We start from the raw sequence: 20368 nt of genomic DNA, 5'->3' as shown, positions 1-20368 counted from the left end.
AGTGCTCCGTCACCTGCACAGCACAGAAGTGCTCCTGGTGTTCAGAAGGAACCTCCTATGTTCCAGTTTGCTCCAGTCCTGGCACTGGAGTTTGTAACTCCAAGAGGCATTTCCAGTGCACACAGGTGACCGCAGTTGCTTCTCACCTGGGCATGCTCCGCAGTGACCGGTGGTGGCTGGTGGAGGGCTTCTCTGGCCTCATGAAGCTCTCTCCTCGCTGCAAGGTGGAAGGTCCCAGTGAGAAGATGGGGAGAGTGGAATATGGCTTTGATGGCAATCGCATCTGTTGAGCACAGAAGGAACATGTGATATAAGAAAGATGCAGTATCATTTCCAAAGATGACAGCTTTTCAGAAAGGAGTGAATCAGAAATGTGTTTACTTACCTTTTTGCAGCACTGTGAGCATACAGGCCTGTGTAAGAAAATGAAAGCCTGAGTCATTTAACTGGGCTATGCCTTAATGACATCAAGAATAAGGGATAAATACCCCAACTCCTTACCCAAACACTTTTGTTTTAATGTTTCATCAATATAAAAACTTAATCAGAACATGAAGCCAAAAGTGAAGAGGAATACTAAACAAGACCTACAGCTACAAAAAGAAAAAAGGGGGAAAAAAGGGGAAATTAATGTTTCTTTTACTTTTGATCAAAAATCAGAGAATCCTCAGAATTGGAAGGGACCCTTAAAGGCCAACTAGTCCAACTGCCCTGCAATGAAACGCGACACCTGCAGCTACATCAGGTTGCTCAGAGCCCCATCCAGCCCAGCCTTGAGTGTCTACATGTTGGTCTTATGATCACCTTCATTGTAGATCTTTCCTTATATCCAACCTAAATCTCCCTTCTTTAAGTTTGAAACCATTCCCCTATCACAACAGACCCTGATAAAGAGTCTTTCAGTCCAAGGGAGCACATCACTTACAAAAGATCCATTTTAGCATACTTACAATATTTGTTTTTAAACCTGGACTGTTAAATGAAAACAATCAACACTATGCAGCATTTGGGGTGATCTAAGGTACAACTCCACGTTTTTCATTCTGTAATAGTACTTATTTATTAACAGATACTAAGTATTTACCTTTTACAGAACTGACAGGTGTAAGACCAGGTAAAGAAAGAAAACCTTCTTGTCCGACAGCAAAAGCAGAGCTGAAAGAAAAACAGAGAAGTTCCCATGTTAGACAAGTTCCGCACAAGTTCATGCTTCCAAGAGGATATAGAAAACAACTGTATCTTCATATATTAAGAAATATTCTTTTAAAATATTCTTTTGACTTTTAAATGCTCTTGTTCCTAATCATCTGTGCTGGGTTCTGGAATATTAAGTGGTTGCCTGTGATAAGATTTGATGATTCTCTTCCAATCCTATGTTCCTGAACACCAGAGAAGGTCCAGGAATGAGCTACGACAGCTGCCTTACTTGAGGAAAACCTGTTTGGTTCATTGAAAGGAGGCAGGCATCATAGGTTATGAACATTTATATGAAGAAGGGGCATTGAACAAGGAAAAGCTTTTTTTGTCATACAGATGACACACTGGGATCCAAAGACAGGGATGTGAGGCTAGACAAATCTGATTAAAAATAAAAGGGAACAATTTTAATAGTGGGGTAAATTAAAGCACCAACTCACTATGAGATCTGATAAAAGCTCATTACTATGCTTTATGTTGCATGACAATATGCAACAGCTGAATCCACAACTAATTGAAGTCTTCAGATTTTGGTTCTTCTGCCTTAAATCAATCAAATCTTTACATCAGCATATTAATCACTGCCTGGAGTTAAAATACATTATGCAGTCAAAATATGCTTACTGGAGGCGTTTGAGAAGCACAAGTCAAAAGAAAGGGAAAAGACATTGCTTCCACTGGTAAATATCAATCCCCAATCCGCAATTCACAGGAAAAAAAATGTTAGTTAATGGGTCCTCCAGTATTTCATGTTCAGGATTGTTCTGGTTTTCAAGTACTTGCAGTTCTCTAGCGTGCTTTATTTCTAACTTACAAATGCCACAGCAAAGCTCAAACTGCTGGTTAGCGCAGGACACTGCTCACAAGACGCACTGCACAGGAAGGGTGGAGCCTGAAGAAATACCTCAAAGCAACAGGAGAAATCACACCAGGTGCACCACTTAACAGCTGGAGACAGAAGCCAGGCACGGGCCAGGCGAACCTCCAACCAAGCAGAGTAAGGCCCAGACTTTAACCAGACACTAGGAGCTTTCGTAAGGTGAGAAAACTTGCTACTGGGTCACAGAGACTACAAATGTTCCTACTCTAGAAATGGGAATTAAGTGCAGAAAGGAAGATTCAGTTGATATAGGGGAAAATAGGCTACTTATAAAAAACCTCTTGTAATTACCTACTGCTAGCTGTAATTCTATTTTTTGGAATAGAAATGCTGAGTAATACTGCAGAAGATGTGGGCAGAAAAGACCTTATTGAAATTTAAAACACAAATATACAGATATGTTCTGATTACCACAAACACTGCTGCATTTCTATAGAAGGTATAAGGAAGGTATTTCTGTATAAAGTTTTTATGTTTATGTATCTAATTCAACACAAGCTGACCCATGTGTAATAAATTCAAGGGGAAGTTTGGTGGTCTGTCTTCTTCAATACAGGGTAAGAAACAAATGGGGGGGTTGAAACTAGATGATCATTGTGGTCCTTTTCAACCCAGGCCAATTGATGATTCTATGATTTTACAATCTCAATTTTTGCAAACTCTGATGCCTGCTTCCAGCTTCCCACCAGCTTGAAGATGTAAACAGAGGTCTGTGCAACCAACTTCCCGCTTGCGGCCTCCCTGGGCTCAGCCATACCTTTCCTTTCTTCAGAGCAGTGTAGACATCTTTATACTGCTGGTACTTTTCCAGCTCTGCCTTCACCAGCACCTGACGGATGTGCATGACTTCCTCCACCGTCAGAGCCAGACACTCCACTGGGTAACAAAACTCCTCCTGGAAGCCAAAAATCCATGTTACTTCAAAGCCAAATTGCTTCTTCTACATTTCAACCTAGACAACCAACCACCTGGTTAGTAACTCCAGAAAAGGAGTTTCTCCCCTCAATAGCATTGGCTCATTCATGGGCATCACATGAGTTTCAAATATGTTCAGCCTCCACAATGAGTTTTGTTCATTCTCCCTCCTCAAGCCATTTGGATCTTCTCTCCATTTGTCTTTCACTACAAATACTGATTTTAATTGACATTCAGGTTTATAATTAGAAAGCAGAAAGGTAATTTGGCACATGGTTTTACTTTTAAGTATTCTTAAGAACACATGATTTCTTTGACACTTTGTGGTGCCCAGAATGGCCGAGGAAAGTCAGTAGTAGCCCATTCTAGCAGAAGTTTTTATTCAGTGGTACCACATCTTGGCGTTCATGTGATCTAACAACAAAAAGCTAAGGCAATCCAGACAGACAGGCTCTCCTTTCTGCCACCAGAAAGCAACAGCGGCAATTTAAGCTTTACAGGGTAACCTTCAAATAGAGAACTGGCTACCCAGTGTTGGATTACGAATGGCAAAGAATGAAATAGAGAATGACCCAACAACTTCCCACCGACACAGTTTCTGTACGTTCTGTATTACATCGTGATGGAGAATACTGAGTAGAGAACTCCTGAATTTGGTACCAAAGAATAAAAGCACCAACCCAATTTGTAATCCAGCCCTGTAGTTGATTATACAGCTCCAACAGAAAGACAGAAACCTCTGTGGGAATTCCCATCGCCTTATGCTTAGTGAACCCTTTCAGCGAGCTCACAGGGGCTGCTGTGTGGTAATGACAATGACATCCAATGCTCTTTGAATAAAGGAAGGAAATTTTTCCTGCAAACACAAAGACACGGCCGACAGTTTGGAGGTCTAATTTATACACTGAAGAGATGGTTCAGATTAATTGTGAAATATTCAACTTACATGGACCCAGAGTTTGGTTCTGTCTTTCCATTAGATAAAAAAGAAAATCTTTCTACGTTGCAGACCTGGCAAACATTAGCATTTAGGAACCACCACATTTTTAAAAATTGTTGTCTTACCTATCTAGAAAGGGAACACAAAGAAACTTCGCTCTGTTTAAGGCACCCCACAAAAGACTAGAATTGAGTTAACTTTGTTAGATTTGCCAGCTAAACCTTTGGGGTGTATGGGTGCTAGTTTTCTGGAAAGAACAAACTATGTCAAAAACAACTGCAATTTGCTCTGAGGTGTAACACAGCACAGCCAAACAAAATGCCTTCTGTTCATTATGAGACTTCACAGCTAACTGGCTGCCACTGGCACTTCATTCTGGTCCTTCCCATAGCAACTGCCTCGCTACAGGGAAGCACGGCGGTGGGCCGGGTGAGATGGGAGAGGAAGTGGGTGGGAAAGCGTGATGCACACAATGCCAGCAGAAAACCTCAGTTCTGCATCGTGGGAGACTGAGAAACTGACTGGGGTGAATGAGGCAAGCTGAATGCTTTTCATCAATCAGAGCTTTAGGTCCTTTAGAAACACAGTTCTTACTTGGAGGCACTTCCTTCCCCCTCATATGCGCCCGCTCCATTAATTTATAGGACGATGATGTCAGTGAGTATTGCTCCTTTGAAGACAGTCTGTAGATCTACTATAGGTGCAGAGCAGCTACCGGGGGAATAGTGTGGGTCTGCTGTACCAATCAAAAATGATTACTGCTACAGCACGTAGAAATAGTTGCAGGCAACAGGGGAAACATAGAAAAAAATGTTCACATGTTTAAATGCTAATGTTTTAATTCCAGAGGTTACACAAGGACAACAAAATGTTAATGCAACATTAAATGAAAGATAAATATTATGCTGATTTCAGAAAACTGCTTGAATTTTTTTTCCCTTTTTGGCATAGAAATAAGTACACAAGAAAATCTTTTGTTTCGACACTAGCTGTAAGGCACTGAAATTAATTAAAATTACACTAAGCACTGGCTAAACTTCATTAAACAGTGATGCTTTGGGGTTATTACTCAAACTTGAGCAATGATCTGCTCAAGTCAGGCAGCTGCAAATGAGATAACTTCAATTCTCTGCGCAACCTGCATATGACAGAACATACTAAAGACAAAATGTGATTTGAATGGCCTTGATTTTCTGGAATTGTAGTCAATACTCATTTTAACATTCAAGGTGAGTCGGTATTCTTATTTTTAAAGGAAATAATCTCATTTAAAAATACTAATTTAAACTTGAAGTTTCCACGATCCTCATGAAAATTGGCTTAAAGCTTTGACTGTGCAGTCATTTTATATACTGTAACAACTTAAGGTGTGTATGTCTAACTTAACTTCTACTCAGGAAAAGCAGGTAGTAAGGATTATATGTTCATAATGTGAAATAAAGTGCTTTGTAGGTCATTCTCAGCATAATGCACCTGATCAGTCTTATGACTATCTTTTTTTACAATATTCCTTGTAAAAATTCTCATTAAAAGATGTCACCAGGCAGTCAAATGAGTTACACCAGTAAATTGCAATAGGAACATGTGCCAGATTGGACTCTAAATTCTGCACTTCATGGTTAGTCAAGCACTCTAAGGTCTCATTGATTTTGCAGACTGAAAGTTCATCTGGGAGTCTCAGCTCTCCTGCAGAAGACTGCACTCTCACTTATTAGTTGGGACAAGCAAAAGAAAAAATCAATTACTGTTTGATTCTACATAGGGGGAAATTAATCATTTTTTCTTGTTAGTGGGCTTGCCTCTCTAGGAATAGTTAGGAATTATTCTCTAAGTTCTGATACAAAACTGTGCGGAGGACCAAAACCATTTGCATGTTTTCAAGTGAAACAGATTGCAAATGCCATTCCATTCTACAGGGTGTTGAATGTTTCTCGCTAGAAACACAAAGGCTCACTCTTTTCAACATAGTCCAAGCATTACAATAGTTTTGCTGTTTTTTTTTTTTAATTTTTTTTTCTGCTGGATCTTCATGTGCTGTAAAGTTTAAAGTCTGTCCCACTGACAGTCTTGTGATGTTGCATTTTTAGTTTGCTGTCCTTTCAGAACTGATTTCTTTTCCCCGTGAAGTGATTGAAGACACACAAATATCCTACACACACTGAAATCAATGTCAATCAGGTGCAGTGTCCCAGCCTAAGCTTTAATTCTTGCCACAGCTTAGGAAGTGCTCCCCAAAGAGGGAACATGCTGGTGAAGGTGATTTCCAAAGCCAGCAAAAAGAGGCAAACCTTTGCGGGTTTCCACCTGCTGGCAAAAGCTCTCTCACAGAGATAGTACATAGCCCCTGCCACCCCACACATGGCTGCTTCAATGGGATGAGAGCTGAGCAGAGAAGCTGTTTGCATAGTTGAAAAAAGTGGTCTGAAAGTCATCCTTGGAAATAAACTCCTTATCCTAGGAACCTGAACAATAGATAGGAAGCAGAAAAGCGAATGCTGTGTATAAATGAAATCATTAGCTTTGGTCCTCTAGGTCATGAAAAATAATGACGATGTTGATAAAAAAAAGAAAAGAAAAAAAAGCAAACAATCTACAAAGGCATTCATATGTACATATCAGGACACAGCTTCATCTCTAGGCACCAAGTTAGCTCACTGCAGTACACACACCACCAGGCTGGTCCCACAGAAACCTGCCTTCCAGGGAGCACTGGCAAGACAACACATCAAAAGGACGACTGTCGGTCTTTTACCAAGTTTGTTTCCCTTCCCCACCTGCTCAGCAATAACTCCCTCTGTCTGATGAGATGCCAGTTCACAAAACCATAGTTAGTATGCAAGACAGACCAGTTTCTTGCTAATCCTGCTAAGAGACTGCAGCAAACTCCTGTCTGTTTGCTCTGGCATGGAGAGCTATTTATTGATGAGGCCTCTTCCACCTTGAAGAGAAACTGCGGCCACAGGAGCGGGTGATAACAAATGAAACTCCATCAATCCTGGAGGAAGGGATGAAGAAGTGTGAAGTCAAATTAAAAAAAAAATCATATTCTTCAGGTATTGCGAAGTGTTCAGTGAGGGAACAGCACAGTTACACATACAGCACCTGGCATGGCCACTGACACAAGCTGGCATCCTGCAGGGAAGGAAGGGCTTTGCAGGAAGCCAGCAAGTGTAACTGGGACAGTGCCATCATGTCACAAACCTATCAAACTAAAACCAGAAGGACTATGGGTGTCGTCTGTCACACCCTAGAGGGCACTATTGCCAAGTCAGAGAATTTACTCTCCAGGCATCAAATAGGACAGGTTCTTATTAAAGGAACATCATTTCACTGCTGATTTTCCTTCTCTCTCACTCCATAGCCAAAACCAACTAGGTGACAGCTATCTAGAAATCAAAAAGTCCAAAAGAAAAGAAATTAGTAAAATCTTTCTCATGTGTTCCCACACTTCCCTGATATACCTACTGTCTTTTCTCCCTTTTTCTTTAATACTTTTAGCAGGAATTGAATAATTTAATTAATTTTTCGGCAGCAGTTTTATTTCATATATTATTTTTCTAGGCATATGTCAGTGAGCATATGCCTAGAAACAGGCATCTATATGAAAATGCATATGTGGCCAAAAAGGTTGAGAACTTGTTTCCCCTGTTCAAAATAAAAGCCTCATAACTAAGATTCTACAGTTGTATGATCCCTTCAAATACATGAGATGAGATCAATATTATAATGATGCACCATAATTCCATGGATTAAAAAAGCGATGGAGCAAATGCCTCAGTATAACATGCAATGCCTTCTCCCCTCCTCCCTTTCAACAGTGTGTATGGGAACGACTATGGACCTATCAGAAAATAAGTCCCATACCTTGAGTGCAGCCAGCAGGCACTCACAACGATCCATTTTATAGGAGAGCATCTTCAAACACGTACCGAAGGAACCCTCCATCTCATTCTGGTGCAATGCGTTATGCTCCAGGCTCATTTCAGCAGAAGTCTACCTGTGCTGTGTTTATCAACATGCTACTACATCACCTTCACCATGAATGAGAAACCATGTTCTTGTGGAAAGATACAATAAACAAAATCCAGCAGACCCTCTGAAATGGAGGAAGCATGTTGTGAGAATATCTAGAGATTATTTTCTTGCTAGTTTATCATCAACTAATGGATTCAGATCCTGGCCACCACTGCCTGAGTGAACAACAAGAACACTCTTCAAAGCCCACTAATACCACTGCTCTACAATACAGGGCGAGTGAATTTTCCCTTCCTTTCAGAACTAAGATGTGTTTATTGATTTCTCTATTCACCAGCACCTTATGGGGTGTACTTCAAAACCCTGCTGGAAGGAAAAAGAGACGAGGAACATATCCTGCATGAAATTACAAAGCACTAATCAGTAGGTCAGCATAAAAGAGCCAAGATTTCATACCCGTTACTCTTATACTCTGTTGGAAAACAGCTCTCAATTAAAGCTAATTGATCAAATGTACTGTACTTTCTTTTCAAGTAGTAATACAGTTTTTTGCCTCAGTGACTTCAACAAAGCAACATAAACAAACCTTGATTTGGATTACTGAAAGAGCTTTTGCATGTATAAACATTAACCACACAAATTCTTACAGTAGAAGGAGAAGAAGCCCTTTCATTCATTCAGCCATTAACTAAAATGCTGCCAAAAACTAAATAATAAAAAAAGCATTTAAAAAAATCCAGAGCTTTGGAATTGTCTCTATTCAAATGGAAAATCAGTAAGGCAAAGTTTGCCTGTTTTGGTAACATTCTGAAATAAAAGCAAGGCACATGGCTTTATCCAGAGTCCTAATCAAAGTGCACATATTTTCCGAGGCATCTGTACCTGGGATTTTGGGTTAATCAGAAAGTTCAAATCTTGATTTCAAAACGTCTTTAGTAGCCCAGGGCTGTTTCTGAATTCAGGAGTTTTCTTTGAGTCAAGTTCTAATCACACTGAAGCCAAGTTTTAATTTTCATTATACTCTTAGCATGCCTCTTTTTCTCTCTCCTACCACCCACTCCACTTACAAGTGATCTGGAGCTCTGTTTTGAAGGTGGTAGAAACTGTCTGACATTGGTTGGAGTTTCCTTTTCAATGGAGTGTCGTCTCTGAGGTGGCTGCCGTCTCTCTGGCTGTGGTGTAGATGATATGGGCAAGAACTTTGGAGGTGCTAAAGATTCAACCAGCATAAAAGAATTAGTTCTCGTAAAACAGAGTGCTGGATAACATTGCTCAGTACTTGAAACAGTCACTGATTTCCTAGAATTCCTATTGCTGGGGGCTCAAATTACACTTCCACACTCTTCAATACAAGTATCACACTGATTACATTTTCAAGACTGAAAGAACAGGAATACTTGTAAGACCAGCAAATACAGGCATGCTACTATCCATTTATCACTGAATAAAAATTCGGAGTGCCAAAATACTGGCTTATACAAATTATTTCACCACTGTGCACAGATTACATATTTAATTACCAAAGCTTTCCAGTGAAACTGGAAATCCTGTTGTACAGTAAAGCCTACCATAACTGCCTGAAACAAAAAGATCGGATTTTCCCCTCTTGACAGTAAGTACTTCACTTATGAGACATATTGGTGATTACTAGGTGTCTTTCAAACAAGTACATTCATCGATGTCAGAGGTGCTGAAAATATTGAAATTGGCTTTTACATTGGTTTAGAATGTGTTTCTCCAGCAACAAGCCCTTCTGAGATGAACATAGCTGAAATATGCACTTCTGACTTCCTTTACAATTCCCTGACAGTTTCAAATATGACTCTTCTGTTTCACAAAGATGTCCACATACAGTATAGGCCTTCCACTCACTAATTACTACGTTTGTCCTATTCAGCATGTTCCAAGGTTCAGATTTACAGATTTATTCAATTTACACTCAGCTTCAGCATTCTGTAAGAGTGTCAAAGTTCACAGAAGGCAACAGAACTAAGTGAAAGCAGGCACTCTAAAACTCACTCTTTCTGCTGGTACCTTCCTGCGAGGGGTCTTCCACTTGTGAGGGGGAGATGCTGCTGCTACTTGTTGATTTGTGCACTGATTCCTCCTGTGTGGGAAGATGAGAAGAAATAGAATTCATCAGAAATTATTTTTTCTTCTCTTACTGCTTCTTAGCACGTAGAAATCACAAGCTATCAAAGGCATTTTACCACATTAAATCACACAAAGCCCTAGAAGAAGTCCTGAGAAAAAATGTTGACCCTACACAGAGCTATTTAATTTTCTGAGCTCAACTTTTGCAAAAACTGGAATATAAATGGTACATGGTTGGAATTCAGTGCATTTAACCACCACATTAAAGAACAGGAGCAAAACAAATCTACTGTTTTGTTTTTCTATTTACTTTTCCACCAGTAATTGTACTCAAGATCTTTGAAGGATTTTTAACTACAGGAAATGCAGTAAGTCAATTTTATGTCTCACACTAGCAAGAAATCAGTCCTTGGATTTCTCCAGTTTCCAAAGGAATAACAGGTACTCATATAACCCACTAAAGAAAAGAGAAATTAAGCTGACTTCCATGGCACTGTTCTGTAATTACTAATCCCAGTGTATTTTTCTCCTTTCTTATGTATTTAAAAGGAATCTTCATTTTGTGTTTCATCACAGAAGCCAAAGTCAAGCCCAAGGTGAAACAGGCTTTGACTAACACCTGTCAGGTATCCAAGGCATTATGACACCCAAATCACCAAATCATTCCATCCCAAACCTCTGTCTTCAGCCACCAGATACCAGTAAGATACATGAATCACAAGAGCCTCCCCAAGGAACAGAGTTGAAGGACTGATTGTGAATGCTGTTTAGCTCCAATGTGAATGCTTTTAACCGAGGAGTTTCACAATCACTTAAATTGTCAAGATTTACAAGAGGTGGCCAGCTCAAAAATCCAGCAAGTGGCTGAGCCTCTCTTTCTCACGCAGATTTCTCTCATTATTGAACTGCAAGCAGGAAAATCCCCACTAACTGAAAGAATGCTGCCTTTGGTAACAGCAAGTCAGAAAAGAAAAGCTGGCAGGGTCACCTCAATGAACACCATGCATCACAGGACAGAGGCCTTAACAAATTGCCATCAGGTGATCCCTACTTTCTGCTTAGCCCAAGGACATGTATGCAATGTATGTAAAGAAACTGTGATGTGATGTTTGCTGTAACACTGTATATGCCTCAAGACAGTCTTCTGCAAAAATCTCCAACCAGGTCAGATCCCAAAACAATGTACTCACTTTAACATATCCAATATGTCTCTTCCAGACATTTGAGATGGGAAAATTGTAGGGAAGTCTAAACAGCATATTTAACTGCACCAGCTGTTTTGCATCCACAAACCAATATAGTTCAGCTACAGAGCTCACTCAGATATCTTTGCAGTTCACTGCTTCACACCACATGGTTGCCCTAAAAGACCACTGCAGAACTCACAAGATAACTGAATGCATTGCTCTCTAGGAAGTGGTACAACAGCGCTCACAAGTCTGGAGTTCAATGTTTAAATTCTGTTAACTCCTGTAGAAAGTAAACCATTAAACTATTCAATCTGTAGAAGTCAAATTCATCTATGTAAAAGATTACTTTTTCGTTGCCAGAGGAGCTAGAAGGCTAAGATGAAGAACTAAGCAAGCCATCAATTAAAAAACACAACCATGCTGTTCTACTGCTCATTTCTGTGAATGAAGAGCAGCCAGAACCTCAGCGAGGGGTAGAGGGGAGCTTGTAGAGGAGCAGAGCAGCTCTCTGTGGAGCACAATCCAAGCCCGCGTTGCTCCTGAAGATTCGTGTTCTGTGGGATCCTACCTGGTCCTGACCAAAAATTTCAAGTGTTCTTTTTTTTTATTGTCCTACATGGTAAGTTTTATAGAAGACTGAATCATGATTCAAGCAAGTTTGTGCACAGAGCTTATTTACATGCTTTTCTCATTCTCATTTTTCTTGCATTTCTCCTGTGCCTGAAACACCGGTGTGGAGATAAGAGACAAAATAAGGTGAACAAAATGTCAAAAGCCTAAATATACTGCATATAAAACTGTAAAATAGTGATTATGGTACCTCTTGCTAATGGTCATATTCCAACTGAAAGAAATAGCTAAAAAACAACTATTCTTCACATCACTTTCGAAATCAAGCTGGATATGATATCTTAGATGTTGCAATGCTATGTAGCACATGGATGTCTCAATCTTTTCCCCCCTTGTGTGAAAAAACTCTAGCAACATCATTAGTAATGTCTGACCTCACTAATTTGTGCTGTATCTGAGTTTTTCTGGGGGCTATTTTGATGGCCTAGGAGCCTCAAAATGAGAGGGAAAGAAATAGACAAAAACAGGGCAATAAATGGCTTCTCTATGGTAAAGACTTACAAGAAAGATCCCAGAAGCTAAACTTCTTATATTACTTCTGTTCACAAACTCAGGCACTGAAAATGCTGTTACTGACCTATGATTACTCAAACTTTTTTGTATCAGTACAGCAACTATTAACTATTATGGCTGACAATATGACTTTTCATGTCTGAGATTGGATAAACCAAACATCTGGAATTGTGCACTTTTTCACCAAGAGCTGAATAACTATAACATTAAATTTATAATATAATAATATTACTTAAACATTATATATATAATTTATGTGTAATATTAAATGTCCTGAGAAAGCTGCAGCTTTAAAGGCATCACTGTAAACCATCTGACTACACTACTGACATGATTTTTGTCCAGGTTGCCAGACAAAATTATGAAGACACCATTTTCATAGCTGTATCAAAATTACTATTAGATTTCTACTTCTCTAAACCAAAAGCAAAATGGCTCTTCCTCCTCCCCATCTGAATCCATGATTCTATTAGCAACACAGAGAAAAACAAGGACAGATAGTAGGATTTGCACGATATTCATCCTTGCCAGCAAATGGGTATAGGGCAATATCAGACCATTTCTTTCACCTCTGGCTGGCAATACTGAGTGCTGGGCTGTACACAGCATCACAACACAGCTGAGAAAAGAACAAAGGGGATTCAGGGGACAAAAATGCATTTGCATCACAGCCTATTTGGAGCTCCGTAGCTCAGCAGTGCAGATATTTGCAGCCTGTAATTTAGGACATAACACAGTCATAATTTAACTCCCAGTGAGTAACTCTAAATAGGTTAAGCTCAATTCAAACTGAAGACAAAGAGGTGCCTGAGATGCTTATAGCCAAACAGGACAACATATACACTTCAGTTTGTTACACAGATATAAAATTCAGCAATTAAGATATACTGGCAGAGCACACTTGACTTTCTTCAAATCTTCTATGTCCCATATGCCTTTGCCAGCTTGTTAAATTTCATCCAAACTCCTTCCATTATGTTAGTTTACACCACTTTAGCACTGTTCCTGAAACCCTACCAGTACTCTGCTTGGCATTTTAATATTCTTAATTGCTTCACCAGCTACTTTTTTTGACTCAAACCAATACAACATCTGTTCTCTGTGACAGTTTGATGTGACTGATTTATTCTTCATTTTATCTTCTCTACACCCCAACACTTTTTTTCTGTATGACTTTGCTTGCCTGCATGGTATTCCTAATCAATACTCATACATTGAATTTTTCCTTCCCACAATAATTGCTTAATGTTTCCCTGTACAGAATTTTCTTTTGCTAATTTCTGCTCATTTTTCTGTGTGAGATATCATCCTGCATTAGCTTCAGGATGCACTGACCTAAAAGCTGAAAAGATTAGAGTTCAAAATCCAATTCTTTCATTAACAAGTCTCAATATTCCTGTGTCCTGCCCAGCTTTGTTAATATTAACAAAACCTCACATAGCCTCTATTGTAATTTTAAACACTGCTGAGAGATTTCAGAATGCTAATTTCTTCTGCTTTCAGTATGGATGCACCAAATTATGCACACATACAAGTCTCCCATAGGATAACCCACAACACAAAGAGGGTCAACTTCACAGGGATAAGGAAAGTACACAAAAAGATACATTTATCTCCAATTTTATTTCTCCCCAGCCTCCTATCTCTCAGCTTAGATACCTTTGTAAGTGCTTGTCAGGAAACCCCACCCTCCCTATTTAATACAGAGAAAGAGCCAGGGAAGACTGCCTTCCCCTGGTTAAAATTAGCCTCTCTAAATAAACCCTGACTTTCCTGACAGCTTGACTTTCAGAAAAGTTCAATCTCAGTAATATTACTGGGCCAAAAGACAAAATTCATTCCTGACAATGTAATACTGGTGCTTTTCAAAGGCTATACTCAATGTGGCTTTAAAACTGGAGAGATTTTTTATTCCTTTCTTCTTTCAATGCTTTCTAAAAATCATTAATTCTCCATTTGAGAGAGAATGGATTCAAAGTTGCTTCTCCACCTAAGCAGTGTCTGCTCATCTCTATCTGCAAACATTTGCCGGGTGTTACTTCCTAAGCCTACGTAACAGCCTAACCCACTGAATTTGCACTGAACTGCAACCTTTCTGGCAGAGCTGATTCTCCTTACTTAACAGCTGGTATGGTAGGGCTGGGCTCACATCTGAGGCCTTTAATGACAGCTCCTGCAAGGGTGCCAGAAGGGTGAAAAACAATTGTCTACATTCCCAAAAGCGTAACTGCTACACATAACACTATGGACAGATACTGGGCATTAAATAAAAAAAGAGTGAATACTGGGACTAAGGACAAAACCATCTTTTAACTTTTTAAAGAATGTTCTGATTTCTGAGACCTGATCTTGTTATTTCTGAAGCAGCCACATAAAATTCGCATTGCAGTCTACACTTAGCTGATTGGTTCAGCCAATGAAGGAACAGGACTAAGTACTGACAAGCAAGAATCAAGGTCAACCCCGATATTTTACCTCCGAATCTGAGCTGTCAAGTTCAGCCAATGTGGGAGCCTTCAGGAGTCTCTTCCGCTGCACTGTCACTTGCGTGGCCCCGTTCTGCTTCCCCCGTGATGCCAGGCTGCCATTTGCTACAGAGCCATCCTCTGACTTCCTTCCAGCCTCTGGTGCAGAGACATCTAGCGAAAGAAACAGAACAGTCAGTGCTTGGACCTCGTGCCCTAAGTAGATCAATCTGCTTTGCCTCCTCAAACCTTACTGTAAAGTCTATACACACATAAGGAAAAAAAACATATTGTGATATTCTACATGTGCAATTGTTCTACCTCAGCAATACTTTGCTGAGAACTACAGGCAACGGCTTATGGTGCAGAAGCAATATGAAGGAATGAAAGCAGTGGGAAAAGCAGCGGTGCAAAACACTTAAAAACACCCCAGACTAACCCTGGTCAACTTTAAAAACAAATTCCTGTGTTGAAAACAAAAATATTCTTCCTTCAACTTAGAGTCTCTAATTAACTAAGTATCAGAAGAAGGTACAGTTGTATCTGGACAAGTGGGTTTCCAGTGAATCTGAAGGCAACGCCACACAGAAATTATGAGGTTTAGTGTGGAGTAAATCTTGTTATTCCTGTGAGGACAGAATTATACTTTATTCTGCAGAACACAGAAGAGGAATGAGAATGAGCTAAATAACTAGCACTCATCAAAAATAAGCACAGTTCATGGGCTTGAGTGGTCATTTGTATTAAAAACACGTCTGTGAAGCTAAATGTTCATGTAACAGCAGAAACACGAAGCTGCTGTTCTGTTTTCATCTGCATGTGTTTTCCAAGGATGCAACTCCACCAAATAAATTACTCTGGGTTTCTGGCCATGTGCAATGAGGATGAATCTCTGGCAATTTAAGCCCAGGGTCTGCCATGCTTAGCCGAGCTTAGCTTAGACATCAAGATAATGACCTAGGCTTTGATATTTTAGGGGAGCTTAGAGTTTGTTCTGATAATTCAGCTTTATCCCTGTAAAAGTACAAAGTGCAGTATTCCGATCTGAAGAAAATTACATTGGAGGGAGAATGAAGAGAAGCTTTTAATCTCCTATTTGCATGTATGCCTAAGTATCTGGTCTTTCTACAAATGCATTCTTCTACCCATGTAATTACATGACTCCTTTCCCAGTCTTGTAATAACAAAATACCTCCAGGTATTTTAGGGTTAGGGTAATGAAGTGTTATTATTCCCATTTTTACTTATGGTGACAAGAGGCACGGAAGGTCAAACGACTCGAACCTTAGGTTACCAGAAGGACTACGGCAGAGAAATGATGTAGTCCAGATATTCCCAGTGCCAACAATGCAAGTACTCATACCTCACTTGGAGTCACTTGCAGCCTGGCTCTGATTTAAACAGAGATGGTCACTGCTGCTACAACACAACTGGCTCTGATAAAAGCTGTTCTTGAAAAGTTAATTTAAAACTACATAGTATAGACAAACCCTTAGTTGCCATATTAGGTCAGCTTTCCAACATTCTCACCAGAGCAGCTATTTAAATGAATAATAGGAAGAGTGAGTTAAATTAGTATGCATTTAATAGAATTGATTAGCTCACTGTTATATGCTGAAAACAGAGGGAAAGGGCAGCAGACATATTACAGTTCCTCAATAAATCATATCTTCAATTGGGAATGCAAGAAAAGGGGATTATTTGGGTTGTTAAAGTCGTGACATTCCAAGCCTGTGAATCTGTACTACAGTATTATTACTGCCTTCAGGTCCTCCCTACAAAGAGTTGCAATCAAAGACTTAGACTCCCTATCCCTTAGTTCCTATCTTCAAAGGCTTTGCTAATGGCTATCCTGACTAGCATTATGGCTTCTAGGTCATGTTTTTCTCCCCTCCTAGATTTTTGCGAGTACAGCATGGGTGTCCTCCACATCAAATGCATTCCTACTGTAACGACTGCTTTGTGCAATTCCAGAAAGTGACAGCATGAAAACAAAAACTAAACCGCCTCTCCTCCCTGTTGCCAGCACCACTTCATGAGATCCCATAACAAGCTGGCAAGCAGTTGACTGAAGAAGCTTAGGGCTTTTCCCATATGAACAAGAGAAAAACCTTTGATTTGTCTCTCGATTGCACAGAGCAGTTCCTGAACGGACCAGCCAAAGTGTTAGCCCCAGCACCAGGGACATGGCAGCCAAAAGTGACAATACTATTGCCCTCTCCAAAAAAGAAAACATGCAATAGAGTTGGGGAAAGGGGCTAGGAAACAACATTCACCAGACATCCCCTAGCACTACAGGATGTGATAATAAAGATCTGGATATCTGAGATCCGTGACATCAATTGTTATTTGTTATTATTTTATGTTTGTTTGCTTAGTTTGTTTTCTAAGACTTTAGGCTCCAGAAATGGAAATTTCTGATCCATTGCAGAGGTAATTTTTGTAGTCAACTACTATTTGCACAGCCTAAAAATGTTTTTATTTCTATTCTCATATGTATGAGTTGTTTAGAAACACACTGTTTTTGTCGGCTTGAACTACCAGAGAAGCTTTAAGTGAACCTAGAATACAGCCACAGCATTTGTTTTAAAGGGTTCTTCAGTAGAAAATGTCATTTATCAGCATAAAAAGGGGAGTGTTCTTACAATTTTCAAGCACTAAAGAAAAAAAACCCCAGAAGGTGAAACTAAAAAAACCCAAATCCATCCACTTATAAAATTTTTTTGGACAACAGTGCTTCAGTTCAGTTTAGCACTCCTGCACTTACAGTACTGGATATACATGAAAAGATAGATTATCATAATTTAAAGGAAAGATCACATAAATTTAGCTTCATCCATCAGATTTCAACAAAAATAATTATTCCAAAATTAAAAACAGAATTTTTTAGCTAATTTAGAAAGAAAATATCGTAACTTTATATAAACTCTTCTAGTGATACGTTCAGGCAGCAGAAACATTATAGTGTGGCAAATAAGCATATATCACCACAAACAGGATAAAACTACTTAGGATAAATAAGTCAGAAACAATGAATAGACAGGTGCTTATAAAAAGGCGTACAGCAGAAGAAACTCATGGAAAATTCACTGAAGCAAAAATAAATTTGTCTGTTTAAAACAAATATCAGTTAGACAATCTCTAGTTTCACAGAACATCTAAATGTTTTGAACATTTAAAAAACGAACAACAAAAACTCGTGTGAGTAACAGCCTGAAATTCAGATTTCATTGGAGAATCAGACCCACTGGGAGTGCGTCATAGCTCCATATTTTCAGGCAGTGAGTACAATGAACAGTACCTGCAAATTGCATTAATGTTTGGTTTGTTCAGAGATTCTTCTGAGTGATCATTACAACAGGAAATGTTGCAATATCATGTCTTAGACTTGATTACTTATCTTTGGGTCAGCCTTCCCTAACTAGCCTTCTAAGAAGGGAGAGAAAAAACACCCTAGGACAATATGAAATTTGCCTTGATTTGCATTATGTGTCTCTAACGAAACAAAGAATAAGCAGACCACAGATTAAACACTAACTACAGTAGCCACGTAACCATGCTGTCTGCTCCCAACCAGCTCTCCTTGGAAAACAATGGCAACAGAAACTTGAATTTGATTCTATACAGCAAATATGCTCTCCAGCATTATCATTTTTACACTAGGTTTGAAAGAAGACTAAAATGGATGGAGAATTAACACTTGTTTACATTCTGCTCATTACGATGGTGGATGGTGAGGTGGGTTGAGAATTGCCTGACTGGCAGAGCTCAGATTGCTGTGATCTGTGGCAGAGAGTCTGGTTGGAGGCCTGTAACTAGTGGTGTTCCCCAGGGGCTGGGTGCTGGGTCTGGTCTTGTTCAACATCAGTGGCATGGATAACGGGATAGAGTCCATCCTCAGCAAGACAATACAAAGCTGGGAGGAAATGTTTGACAGCTGAAGGCTGTGTGACATTCAACAAGACGTGGAAAGACTGGAGAGCTGGGCAGGGGGGAACCCAGTGAGGTTCAACAAAAGCAAGTGTAGAGTCCTTCATCTGGGAGAAATAAGCACATATATCAGTACAGGTTAGGGAATGACCTGCTGGAGAGGAGTTCTGCAGAGAAGGACTTGGGTGTCCTGGTGGACAACAGGTTGGCCATGAGCCAGCAGTGTGCCCTGGTGGCCAACAAGGGCAGTGGGATCGTGGGGTGTATTAAAAAGAGCACAGCCAGCAGGTCGAGGGCGGTGATCCTCCCCCTCTGCTCTGCCTCACTGAGGCCACATCTGAAGTCCTGTGTTCAATTCTGGGCTTCTCTGTTAAAAAAAACAAAAACAACGGGGATCTCCTAGAAGGAATACAATGGAGGGCGACAAAGATGATGAACGTCCTGGAGCATCTCCTGTATGAGGACAGGCTGAGAGACCTGCGGCTGTTGTGACTAGAGAATGGAAGACTGAGAAGGGGTCTGATCAGTGTTTATAAATATCTAAAGTGCAGGAGGCAACTGGATGAGGCCAGACTCTTTTCAGTGGTGTGTAGTGGCAGGATAAGGAGCAATGGCCAAAAACTGTAACATACGAAGTTCCACACAAATATATGGAAGAACTTCTTTATGGTAAGGGTGACAGTGCACTGGAACAGGCTGCCCAGTGAGGCTGTGGAGTCTCCTTCTATGGAGACATCAAGACCTGTTGGACGCCTTCCTGTGCTACCTACTGTAAGGTACCTACTTTAGCAAGGGGGCTGGACTTGACAATCTCCAAAGGTCTCTTTCAAATCCTGCAATTCTGTCGTTCTGTATAATAAATATACTGGGAAATATATAATGAACAGAAGTAACAGATGTGTGCTGCTTCTTTTAATGGACTGGGCTGGTGAAATCCAGGACATGAGAACTAATAAATCTAAACCAGTCAGCCTTTTGCTGGTGTTTGCATCACACTCATTATTGTATTATATAAATTAAGTGATTACTGGGACTTGGTGGAGTTCCCTCCTCCATAAAGGGTCTGAGGCATACATTGTGTAAAATCAACAGTAATGCAAATTAACTCACAGAGGTGGAAACCATGTGAAGTTTTGGTTTAAAAGTTTCAGTTTCCTTTTTCTTCTCTCTCTTCTTCTCTGCTCCCAGATGAGCAAACTGTGGCTTAAGTATTATCTTCAAAGCAGGTGTGCACACAACTTTGAGGTAAGAATTTGAGTGGTAAGGGAATTAGTGGCTGGTCTTTTGACCAATTCAGTCAATTCAGTCCATAGAAATAAAGATGCTTTTAAGTTATTTTTCTATAAGAGGAAGCAGCCACTGCCTGCCCTGGTCCCTAGCCAATATGAAGTACATCTCAGATTACTGTCATCATATGTGCTTGCTCCCTCTGCTCACTAGCAGGAATGTGCATTCCCCTCATCCCCAGGCTGACAGTGGCAGGGAGATAGGTGGGCAGTGTGACGCATCAGCTTCTCCAGCTTGGTGCCAGAGAAAGTTGCGTACAGTAAGTGTAACAAAGCCCTGAGCCTGTCTGTTAGCACTTAGAAGAAAACAACTCTGATTTTCATCAGGTTTGTGGTTTTGTGACAGCAATTCC

The 20368-nt window shown here is 40.0% G+C and overlaps 1 protein-coding gene across 3 annotated transcripts in view; it reads right to left on the bottom strand.

Annotated features, from left to right (window-relative positions):
• The window catches only part of SPIRE1 (spire type actin nucleation factor 1), a 124593-nt gene that overhangs the window by 3116 nt on the left and 101109 nt on the right, over window positions 1–20368 (bottom strand). The window contains exons 9-16 of one of the 3 annotated variants that reach the window (XM_042869533.1): window positions 14810–14973; window positions 9942–10014; window positions 8975–9117; window positions 6221–6394; window positions 2835–2972; window positions 1085–1155; window positions 386–413; window positions 147–283 (exon numbers count right to left, since the gene is read on the bottom strand). In XM_042869533.1, the coding sequence (XP_042725467.1) occupies window positions 147–283; window positions 386–413; window positions 1085–1155; window positions 2835–2972; window positions 6221–6394; window positions 8975–9117; window positions 9942–10014; window positions 14810–14973 (928 nt within the window). Of the gene's footprint in view, window positions 1–146; window positions 284–385; window positions 414–1084; window positions 1156–2834; window positions 2973–6220; window positions 6395–8974; window positions 9118–9926; window positions 10015–14809; window positions 14974–20368 lie in introns of all 3 variants that reach the window. The other 2 variants (XM_042869532.1, XM_042869534.1) reach the window with 2 other exon arrangements.

Source organism: Lagopus leucura, unplaced genomic scaffold (assembly GCF_019238085.1).
Source record: "Lagopus leucura isolate 7727_CA_CO unplaced genomic scaffold, USGS_WTPT01 Super-Scaffold_100002, whole genome shotgun sequence".
Lineage (NCBI taxonomy): Eukaryota > Metazoa > Chordata > Aves > Galliformes > Phasianidae > Lagopus > Lagopus leucura.
Note: the sequence above shows the minus strand (reverse complement) of the source record. Positions and strands in the feature narration are given on the sequence as shown.